General features: G+C 31.8%; 1 protein-coding gene across 1 annotated transcript in view; it reads right to left on the bottom strand.

Moving 5' to 3' along the window:
• Positions 1-12,421, bottom strand: part of LOC139485805 (putative uncharacterized protein MYH16) — a 67,247-nt gene that overhangs the window by 4,165 nt on the left and 50,661 nt on the right. The window contains exons 24-29 of the mRNA XM_071270452.1: positions 12,151-12,243; positions 11,289-11,450; positions 10,467-10,574; positions 9,704-9,899; positions 3,212-3,298; positions 1,425-1,517 (exon numbers count right to left, since the gene is read on the bottom strand). Of these exons, the coding sequence (XP_071126553.1) occupies positions 1,425-1,517; positions 3,212-3,298; positions 9,704-9,899; positions 10,467-10,574; positions 11,289-11,450; positions 12,151-12,243 (739 nt within the window). The remainder of the gene's footprint in view (positions 1-1,424; positions 1,518-3,211; positions 3,299-9,703; positions 9,900-10,466; positions 10,575-11,288; positions 11,451-12,150; positions 12,244-12,421) is intronic.

Genomic DNA, 12,421 nt, shown 5'->3' with positions numbered 1-12,421 from the left:
TTCCGTTTAAGCTGATGCTAGTGGCCATCTTAAACTTGAAAGTTTTTTAAGGTCTCACTGTGACTTTGAAATGAAGAATAGCAATAAAAGCACTGTTCCCTTGCTTGTTTGTATGGGTTTTATTTAAACTGACAATTCTATTGAATAAAAAAGGATTAAGCATAGGTCAACATGAGCCGGTCAGTGTTACCAGACTAGTTTACCATACATGAACTTCCTAGACCACTTGGACACCTAGGCCCTATGTATTTCTAAAAGTTAAAGATTGTATATATATGCAACAAGAGTGCACACACTGAAATGTCTCGCCTTCTATACTAATCATTGATATTATGTTGATAGTCCTAAGTATAAAGCTTTATTACAACTGTCACATAAACTTAACATTAACCAAGATAGCTAAACAAAGACCAATGAACCATGAAAATGAGGTCAAGGTCAGATGAACCATGCCAGGCAGACATGTATAGCTAACAAAGCTTCCATACAACAAATATAGTTGACCTTCTACTTATAGTTTAAGAAAAATAGACCAAAACACAAAAACTTAACACTGTGCAATGAACTGTGCAATTGAGGTCATGGTCAAATAAAACCTGCGGGACTGACATATAGTGACATATAGATCATAATATATTTCCCTACACCAAATATAGTTGACCTTTGGCATATAATATTAGATAAAAAGACCAAAACTAAAAAACTTAACTTTGACCACTGAACTATGAAAATGAGGTCAAGGTCAGATGACATCTGCCCGCTAGACATGTTCACCTTACAATCATTCCATACAACAAATATAGTAGACCTATTGCATAAAGTATGAGAAAAACAGACCAAAACACAAAAACTTAACTTTAACCACTGAACCATTAAAATGCGGTCAAGGTCAAATGACACCTGCCAGTTGGACATATACACCTTCCAGTCCTTCCATACACCAAATATACTAGCCCTATTGCTTATAGTATCTGAGATATGGACTTGACCACCAAAACTTAACCTTGTTCACTGATCCATGAAATGAGGTCGAGGTCAAGTGAAAACTGTCTGACAGGCATGAGGACCTTGCAAGGTACGCACATACCAAATATAGTTATCCTATTACTTATAATAAGAGAGAGTTCAACATTACAAAAATTCTGAACTTTTTTTTCAAGTGGTAACTGAACCATGAAAATGAGGTCAAGGACATTGGACATGTGACTGACGGAAACTTCGTAACATGAGGCATCTATATACAAAGTATGAAGCATCCAGGTCTTTCACCTTCTAAAATATAAACCTTTTAAGAAGTTAGCTAACGCAGCCGCCGTAGCCGCCGGATCACTATCCCTATGTCCAGCTTTCTGCAAAAAAAGTTGCAGGCTCGACAAAAACTAAACATGCATACAGTCTGCTAAAATAATAATTATATAATTTACCTGTCCAACAACTGCCAAACTCTCTACTGCAATTTTCTTCTGAAACTCCTTCACAAAGATAAGACATCTGTCTGATAAAACTACTTTCTGACCCTGAAAGTGAAAAGATTTATGCATTAGTCAATCTCAGTCGATTGTTTCATTTAGGATAAAAATCAATTGAAGCAAAACTTAGCTGTGATGTCAATTTAGCAATTATAAAGCATTTTGAGTTGTAAGGTAGTTTGAGTTCAACTTAATTGTATTAAATAAACTGTTATCACAGAGATATGTCCTTGCCTTTTTGGAATTTTGATAATGCAACTGTTGAAATTAAAATATCAATACTTCAACATGTAAGTTATGCATATATTCAAAGTCAATGAACCATGACTGAAGGATCATGGGGGAACAATATCCAAGGAAACGAGATGTGCCAATGTTTATACAACTGCATACCAATTTGGCAAATACCATTCACTTATCATAAGTCATTCCCTTAAAATAACCTAAACACAAAATTTTACTTGTAAACACACTGTAAAAGTTTAAAGTCATAGAACCATGATGAGGGGTAGGGCTTTCTAATCTCCATGGAAATAAAACCTGCAAATGCCAATAAATTTGCAAACCTACCACTTGTGCTTCACCATAAACTAGACCTAATCACAAACTATACATTGTTGACACCACCACCGCCGAAAACAGCATACCTATGTCTTGCTTTTTGACTCTGTCAAGGAGAGACAAAAACAAACATGTGTCCATAGTACAAGGATGCCCAACCTGTGCTATCATTTTCTATGTTCAGTGAACTGAAACTGGGGTCAAAACTCTAATTTAGCGTTAAAATTAGAAAGATCATTTCATAGGGAACATGTGTACTAAGATTCAAATTGATTTGAACTCAACTTCATCAAAAAATACCTTGACCAAAATATTTAACCAACAAGAGGCTGTCACAACGACAGCAAACCGGATTTATTAACATTTATTTGTGTCCTGGCAATATCACAAGAACCATAACTGATGATGCTGAAAGTGAAAATCGTCAATATCAAATTTGACCTCCATTTTGTAGTCAGTATCAACATATTAAAATTTGAAAAGCTTAGATTGAATGGTTCATTAGTAAATGCAACAACGTGAATGGAAACGCCATTTTACGATCTTTCAAGAACCATAACTCCTGAACGGTAAAAGTCAAAATCGTCATTATTGAACTTGACCTCTATTTGGTCATCAGTAACAATATATTAAAATTTGGGAAGCTTTGGTAGAACAGTTCATGTGTAAATGCACGGACACGACTGGAAACTCCATTTTTCAATCTTTCAAGAACCATAACTCCTGAACCGTAAAAGTCAAAATCGTCATTATTGAACTTGACCTCCATTTTGTCATCGGTAACAACATATTAAAATTAGGGAAGCTTTGGTAGAACATTTCATGCCTAAATGCACGGACACGACTGGAAACTCCATTTTTCAATCTTTCAAGAACCATAACTCCTGAACGGTAAAAGTCAAAATCGCCATTATTGAACTTGACCTTCATTTAGTTGTCAGTAACAACATATTAAAATTTTAAAAGCTTTGTTTGAACGGATCATGAGTTAATGCACGGACAACAATTGATTGCCGCCCACCCGCCAGACAGCCCGCCCGCCTGCCATACATCCCCAAATCAATAACCGACATTTTTGTCACAAAAATCCGGTTAAAAACAGAAGGAAGAATGGATGAACAAAAGGATGGATTAACAGACAAACAGATAAAAAAAATTAAGATCAATAATATTATACATACACCATGATTCTCCATGAATCCGATAGATCTGTTTATCAAGGTCTCTCTCTGTTCTTTGGCTAATCTTTGACACCAAGCATAACAACTCTGTTAAAATAAAAATAAATCATAAAAAATACAGTATAAAACAAAGTCTCATATATTTAAAAGATGTCATGCATATCCTCTTTTTAACTTGACAGGTATAAATTGTATTGTCCTTTACTTAATAAATAATTCATGGAAGCCATAGATTGTTGGAAATTTACACATGGCCTGGGCCGTGATATTCGAATTTTATCCTGAGCATTAGCCATGTGTAAATTTCCAACAATCTATGGCTTCCATGAATTATTTTGATTCTCTAATAGGACAAATACGGTCATTTAAAATCTGAAGCGATGGTAGGAATGCTGTGTGTGTGGCTGTTCTTTTTTTACTCCTGGTTCGATAAAGCTCAAACATTCATAAAATCTGTAGCTAGCATGGATTGTTTCGTGAATAATCGCTAGAAAGAAAAATTGTTTAATTCTTTAAATTCTTAAACCCAACATTTGCCATTTTTAATTTACATGTTTTTCTCTTAAGCTACCATCAAATCCAAAGTTGACATTTCGTAACTAAGGAGCCGCCATGTTGACTTGCTGAAATCAGTAAATGTGCGAAAAATGCAATAGAATAGAAAATAAAACAAAACCTACCTTACAAATCAATTTTAATACAATATTATACGAATTTCGATGGTACATGTATCAGTAAACGTTCAACTATAGCGTTTTCATTTGCATGACGTCATGTTTGGAAATGACTTACATGCGTCAAAAACATTAAAAGACTTTCGCGGAATTTTATTTTATTTTCATTTTGTTGATTTCTCTGAGCTCTTGTGCATTACTTCTTTTTATTATGCATCCGAATAAGAATAAAAGTTATTTTTTTTTTTTTTTTGACTGCAATTTTTAAAACAATAAAGTCGGCAAAAGGTTTGCAAATAGGTTCCAATACATGTGGATTTACGTGGGAAGTATATTGTAACAGCCATTATTATGTATATCTCTGAGTCTACACTAAGTATATATATATGGAGAATTTCATCACGGTGTTGTTTACAAAGCGAAAGAAGCACGTCATATTAGAATTGGCTTTTACACTTCCCTTAGAAAAGGACTTTTGGTAGTGATGAATTTTCATGAAATTTTGACACAAAAATTTATTTTATTTGACAGAAACTCATTCTAATTCATTGTTCACTTTCAAGCATTTGTAAATGTACATGGGGGTCTCAACATAAAAATTTGGATATAAACATCCACTGTTGTTCAATCAAAAATGTTGTTTTTTATGACCTGAAAAATTACTACCATAAAATATTTGGTAGAATTTAATATGATAAATATTAAGATGCACAATTTATGATGAGATCAATATTTTTTCATGTAGTTTTGATAGTCAAAATCATTTGTCTAGTTGAAATTATTTGAGTACTGTTTTCTGAAATGAATAGAGTTATCTTTCTTTGTACTGATTATTTTTATTTGTATTACAGTGTCATTATATATATTTCTACACAATAAATGTATCCCTTTAAAAATCCTGGTTACAGGTTTTACAGAGACTAAACATTTATGACCAATAGACATATGAATTTCTACCAATTGATTTATTGCCTCTGCGTAATTATACCACATTGTCAAAGGACAAGGTATGATAAGAGGCGTTTTTGGCCCCCTTCCCAAATAAGTTTATATATACATCATTGATAGCCTTAGTAAAGAAACTATTCAAAACTATGATTTTTTTATGTTCCGGTGAAAGGAAGGTTGCCTAGCAACGGTTTTAATAAATAGCCAAATTATCACATATGCATTGCTTTCTCATTACATATTAGCATAATTCAAAATAGTATTGTTTGTTTAACAATAACTTGAGTTTGCAAATGAAAAGTCACTTCAATTTCAGTTTAAAAAAAAAGCTTAGCAACAACCTAGCAACAAAAATTTTGCCTAGCAACGGTTCAAAAATTTGTAATTTCGGCCATATGAGGTATCAATATGGCAATATTTAAAGATTCAGCTACCGTAAATGATTTTTCTTTCATATATATGATGTCTGACATGTCTGAGTCATTATTTTTACAAGAAAATGAAATTGAACATAGCAACCTAAAAGTTGCTTAGCAACAGCCGAAAAAGATAGAAATCAAATTAAACTACAGAAAAACCCTTTTGATTTTTCATTGTACAAATTAGAGTAAAACCAGGTTAGATTGGTTAATACATGCAAGACTAGCAGTAAGAAATGAAAGTAGGTCAATTGTATACCATGCTGATAAAAAGATTAGCAACCAATATAGTGCTTAGTAACGAGGAAATAATGTTTTGGTTTTCTTTGTATACCGAAGTAGGTTTTTTTTGGTATCATTATTATTTCTTGATGAAGTAAGTATTAAATCATATGCTGTTAATAGAAACAGGGTTGAGATCTCAAAAAAATTGTTTAACCCAGCCGCATTTAAGTCAGGAGCCTCTGACCTTTGTTAGTGTTGTATGATTTTTAATTTTAGTTTCTTGTGTATAATTCGGAGTTTAGTATGACGCCAAATATTACTGAACTAGTGTGCATATTTGTTTAGGGGCCAACTGAAAGATGTCTCAGGGTGTGGAAGTTTCTCGCGGCATTGAAGAGCCACCGGTGGTCTTCAGTTGTTGTCTGCTCTATTGTCGGGTTGTTTCTCTTTGACACATTCCCCATTTCATTCTCAATTTTAGTATTAAATAAAAGATAGCTATCAAGGAATTGGTCGGTTTATTAAAAAAAAAGCATAAATACAAATTATATTGTCACATAATAATTAGTAAGTATAAACATTAACAAGTTAATAGGTGAAATAAACAAGAATGTGTCCCCAGTATAGTATACCATGAAAATTGGGCAGCATCTCTAATTTGGCATTAAAATTAGACAGATCATATCATAGGGATCATGTGTACTAAGTTTCAAGTTGATTGGACTTCAACTTCATCCCAACATACCTCGATCAAAAACTTTAACATGAAGCGCGACAGATGGACGAACGGACGGATTAACGGACGAACGAACAGACGGACGCACAGACCAGAAAACATAATGCCCATAAACGGGACATAAAGAACTTAAAGTTATACAAGAAGTGGCACACTTATAATCCATAAATAATAGTGGAAGTTAAGAATATAGCATTTCACATTTACATGATGATTACCAGTACATTAAACAACTCAGATGGATTAAAACTGCTATTGAAGATTCAGTATCAGATATATACAGTATGTATAGCAAATATGCATAGCCTGTACAATGCCATTGTTTGTCACTTCAAGAATCGTACACTGTGAACTTTTTAACACTTTTGAACATCTTCAAGCTTCAGTAAAAATATATTATTTCTACAATATATATCCTGAAATAAGCACATTGATCGCCGGTGTATAGAATCATGTGCAATCATACCACATCCCCTTATCTTATCCAAAATGTTATGCTGGTTTTTTTAATGAAACAGTTATTGGTAAGTAGCATTTCATGAAACCCTAAAACATTTGAATTTGATTAGAAACATAGACATATTTCATTAAAGGGTATCGGTGGCAGAGTGGTCTAAGAAGTTACTTCTGTTATCACTAGCCAGTCAACACTGAAGTTGTGAGTTCGATCCCCGCTCGTGCGGGTGCACTCGTTTTCAACCTTAAATTCTCCTTTAAATGTTGATTTATTTATTATTTTCATTCTGAATGTCCAGTCAAAATGTTTCAATTTTCAGATTTACAGCCGATTTCACTGAGTGTGTAGCCAAAGGTAAAGTCTTTGGTAAGCTTGCTTGTTAGATGAACCGTGAAGTCATTATTATGTCAAGTTTACTACCCTCCTTTCGAAGAAGCATAGTCCATCAGATAGATAGATTGGTAATCTGCTGGAGTAGCATATTCTTAAAGGAGGGTAGCTAACCTAACCTAACAATGACTTTGTGGTTCATCTGACAAGCAAAAAAAAAAGGAAATATTACTTTTGACTTCACACTCAATGATATCGGCTGTAGTAGTCACCATGTTCAACTTTTCCGGTATTGAATAAATATTTGAAATTACTAAACAAAATCTTCTTTATTGCATTAGGGACATTAAACTGTAGAACTAGTAGTGCAATTTGTGCCTTCAATAATATATATAGCATGTGAGAGGGAAAACAAGTTCAACTACCGTTTTTGGTGAATATTCAACAACTACCCTAATTGTGTCTTAAGTAGCAAGAAATATTGACCAAGCCCAAAAGCCTGACATTTTTAGAATATTCGAAGAATAACAAAAATCCGGTGGCAATGCATGCTTTAATTATGTTTACAATAAACCTAATAGGTATTAAAGCTGTATCTCAAAAACTGTAGGAGGATAACCGAATCTTTATATATATAGCTTGTACCAAAAAGTTAATGTGTCAAAATACCGGACATTTGAAGAAAATTTTATAAATAAAAATCAAAACCCTGTAGACATACACACCTCTATTATAAATAAAAAAACTTTTTAGGTCAAAAACTGAAGAAGATAGCTAGACGTATATGTCCGGACAGAAACAAACGAACGGATGGATTGATTGACGTACGGACAGATCTAAATTAACGAACGTGCTATACATTTAAAAGTAAAATATGTTAAAAGTAATTTCGGTATAGCATGTTTTATTTGAAAATCCAAATAGGATCTGAGTCAATTGAATGCTACATGTGTACTTTTATTTTATGATTACAGCTTGTCAAAAGAGTGCTCTGACACATATATAAGAAAAATCATTAGTGTACCGATATATGAAAAGGCTGGAAATAGAATGAAATTCAAAACAGTGTAGCTGTGGCCATTGATTGACACATTAAATTCATCCATTGACTGGGACAATTTAGGTGAACGTTTGTATGTAACGACCAATGCTCACTATGTACTTTTTAAAGACACTTAAACTATGGGGTCATCAAAGGTTCTCAACACCTAAATAGAGTAATTCGAAAAATTAATCAGAAATAACACGATATTTTGAATTATATCAATTATATAAATCAAAACATAAAGGTTATTCCTGATTAATTTTTCTAATTATTTTCTAATTAAAGGCGTTAAGAAACCTTTGGTGACCCCACAGTTTAAATGTCTATCGTAGGTACGTCGTGAACAGTGGTCGTTACAGACAAACATTTACGTAAATTGTCCCAGTCAATGGATGAATTTAATGTGTCAATCAATGGCCACAGCTACACTGTTTTGAATTTCATTCTACATAATTTACAGTAATTTCAGTATCAACTGCTCTTTACATGGAATTATGTTAACTTTATAATTACATTTCATACTTTGGATTCAATACTGACTGCACTGATGCATAATGTATTAGTTTAGTACTGTTAAAAGAGTTTTGTCTATCACCAAATCATTGTAACTTATTTCTCTGTTCCAAAAACAAATTTTTAATGGACAATGCACATATTTTTATATTGGATGTATTGCACATTTTAAATATCACTTCAGAGTTTTGAACGAAATATATATGATACATAAATCTATTTTTCTGTAGATGGTTAAATAGAAAACTTCAAAGTGCAAAATATATAAGTTTTGATGAAACGATTTTCTCCAGAACTACAAAATGAGTTTGAATGTATTGTGAATTTACTATAAAATTCATTTGTAAGATTTCGTTGAATATTTGAAAATAAAAATTATTAAAAATTAATTCACCATATTTCAAGGGACACTACTCTTTATTTGGCTGCAGTGTTAGACTATTTTGATTTATATGTGTCTAATTTCACGTACAACATATTTTTTTAAGAGAGTGACATGTCTTGATGACTGGATACAACGTAAAACTATCCGTACGTGATATTCTGATCAATTATGGATCCCGGAATGATTTCGTACCCGTGCCGTTCACTTTGACGTATTATGATAATGACTTGTCAAAATTGTAAACAATCGGATTATTTTTCAAATTTTTAGACATGAGCGCCAACGTAGACCACCATGATATTTTATAATGTGAAAGATACACAAGAGTACAGTTGATGGTTGAAAATTTCAAGATGGTCTACGTTGGCGCTGATGTCAAATTTTGTCTCCGAACATGACGAAATTGTAGATTTTTTACATTTTTCGCCGTTTAAGCCTTTTCAAGATACAAGTTTGAACATATTTGAGTACATAACACCTAAAAATAAGGTTCTACATGGACGAGCAGATATTGCAGTTCATTACACAGGCGTGATGGGTTTCAACTTCAAAGTTTAAAAATTCTGGAAAAAGGGGGGCCAGAAACGGCCCTTATCATACCTTGTCCTTTATAAGAAATTCCCCAAAAGTTTGTTGCAAACTTTTATTTAGGAAGAATTTTAATTTCAACAAAAGTAATGAAATGGTAATTAAAGGTTTTAAGGGGCAAGGATTTTATGCAGTTTTGTGTGCTAAATATATTCAAAAAGCTAAAAAGTACCTTTAACCAATCAAGCATGACCTTGACGGAAGCTGCCTCATCCATATCATCTTCAATGACTTCCATAGCATCTGTGTATTCATCTGTGTACAATGACGAAAACTTCTCGGCTAATGAAGTTGGACGGTTCATATCACTTAAGTCTGCAATGTTTGGATTGTTGTCTCTCAGTTTATTCCCAGCAGCTTCACTCAGTCTGAAGTTAAATACACATATAAACAATTGAGAATTTTTAGTATCGATTTTTTTTTAATACAACTTGTATCTTTTCCATTTAAATTATATGTCATAAATAAATAAAACAAAACAAAACAAAACTAATTGTTTTTTGTAATCTGCAAACATCAATCATATACATGTTCCTGATTTTCTCTTATTCTTAACAGATTTATACTTTTTCCTGACCTGTTGATTTTTTTAATCAAAATGTGGTTTGCTTGATATTTTTTGCAGATCATAAAGAAAGATAAAGTTTGTCTTCATACTGTTTAAAAATCCTTAGAGAAAAAGATTCCACCACAATATCTTGCTTGATACAACAATTCATTAGGCAAATATTTGGGTTTGGATTAAAAACATAGTTGTTTAAAGTTGAGACATATCATATACTACTTGATGCAGTGTTCTATGATTATAGTAGGCCATCATATTTGTGCCCAAAAGTTTCTAGAATTGCTAATTAGCAATCATACAATAAATAAATTATCCTCCAAATCTTGATGTTGATAATTCAACACAAAACTATATTTTACTAAAACACTACCTGTCTCTCAGATCATTGATTTCTCTCTTCAGATCAGATATATCATTGCGATACTTAAAGCAATTTTGACAGTTTCTAGGGTCTGTTACTACCTGAGGTGATCGTCGTCTGCAAACAAAAAAACAAATTCTTGAAAGTGATTCACACGTGCATAACAAAAAATATCTAGTTATGAAGTAAAACAAAATGCTAGAACTTTATTTTAGAAAACACAAACATAGTATAAGGATAATCAACGATTTCAGTTCATTTTTTATATTTGAGGGTCTGAAAAAAAGGGGTTGAAAAATTATACAACTATGGGGGGAAAATGTAAAGAATAGAGAATAAAGGGGTGCTTAAAATATACAGAATAGAGAAAAATGGACTAGAAATATGAAAAATAGATAAATATTGCCTAAAAAATTAAAGAATAATGAAATGAAGGATCATGCATCAAGACCATCATATCGAACAATGCTCCAAAATTCTAATAATATATAACAAGAAGCATGAAAGCGTGAAGTGTTCTAGATAAAAAAAAATCATCCATCTAAACAGTTTTTAAAAGTATGTGGCTGTAACACTATGTGATATAGAAGAACTTAATCTGACAAACTTCATATTCAAAGTCTGTTTGTATAGCTTTTTTAAAACATTCGGTTCTTCTTAAGTTTCAATTGAATCTGATGAATAGTCATCTTAAAAATATTGATATACCATAATATCTCATGGATATTTACTCCATGTCTCTATTCTTTTATATATTAAAACAAATTAACTTATATAATTCTTACAAAATAAAATCCAAAATTATCTGAAATTCTTATCAAGAAATATTACCTCAATCTGTCCTCAATTTCTAATTTTTCAACATTTAAAATTTCCAGACGATTATTAAGTGTTTCATTATTCTGTCGTTGTGAAATAATTTCTGTTTCTAACTGCTGTTTTTCTCTCTTTAATTTCTGGACATCTTTCTCCACTGTTTGTAAATGTCTGCATCTATTATATAAAACATAGAGTAAGCGGCGTCCAAATTACATACTAGGTAAATTTTATTTCTTAAAAGTCTTTTTATTAACTCTTTGTCTGTTTTACTTGTAAAATAAACCTTAAATGGTAACTAGTTAACATCAAACAGACTGATGGAAAAATATAATGAACCTTTACTGTGAAGTAATGGTATAAAGTTGATAAATTCTTAAATATATTCATAATCTAACATGAAACTGTTAATACCATATGCACCAGTTTGAGTTCAGGTGTAATTATATAGATTCGATTACATAAAACTGCTCAGTGGAAATATGACAATTGTACCTGAAGCAATCTTCTACATTTTTTTTTAATATTTGATATATGTTAAATTAAGCATTAATGCTGTTTTCTCAGTCTTAAGTTTTCTTTGTTTTCTTTTGAGTAATATTATGTTTGTGTGTTGATCTTTTTTTTTTTGGAGCAATTGCTTCTTCAGTTTATTTTTCGACTTAAGAGTTTGAATGTCCTTTTGTTACTTATTGCCTTTTTTTTTTTAAACCAATGACAAAAAATATATTTATTTTATCATGTCATTAGTAAATGCAGGTTCAATATAAGGAGCTTAAAACATTGATTATATTGGAGCAAAAGAAACACAAAAAACTAAAACCAAGAAATGAAAAAAAACTAAAATAAGCATAATTTCAGCATACAAAATACTTACTTCAGATTTAATTCATCATTATCACTTTGCAGTTTGTCCATATGTCTCTTTAGGGCTGGAATATCTTCAAATTTTTCTGCATATTGTTGCAGTCTGAAAAACACATAAAAAATCTTATTAAGCATATTGTTCATGTATAAAGTTTAACAAAGGATTTATTTTATTTTGTGATACTTATTATTTATAAACTTTTGACCCAGAAAATTTCCCATGCCTGTAGACAGAAGATTAAAAACAAGACAGCAACATTGCTAATTAATTTAAAGCTGCT

The sequence above is a fragment of the Mytilus edulis genome, chromosome 8 (assembly GCF_963676685.1).
Source record: "Mytilus edulis chromosome 8, xbMytEdul2.2, whole genome shotgun sequence".
Taxonomy (NCBI): Eukaryota; Metazoa; Mollusca; class Bivalvia; order Mytilida; family Mytilidae; genus Mytilus; species Mytilus edulis.
The sequence above is the reverse complement of the archived record's forward strand: the minus strand, read 5'-3'. Positions and strand labels throughout refer to the sequence as shown.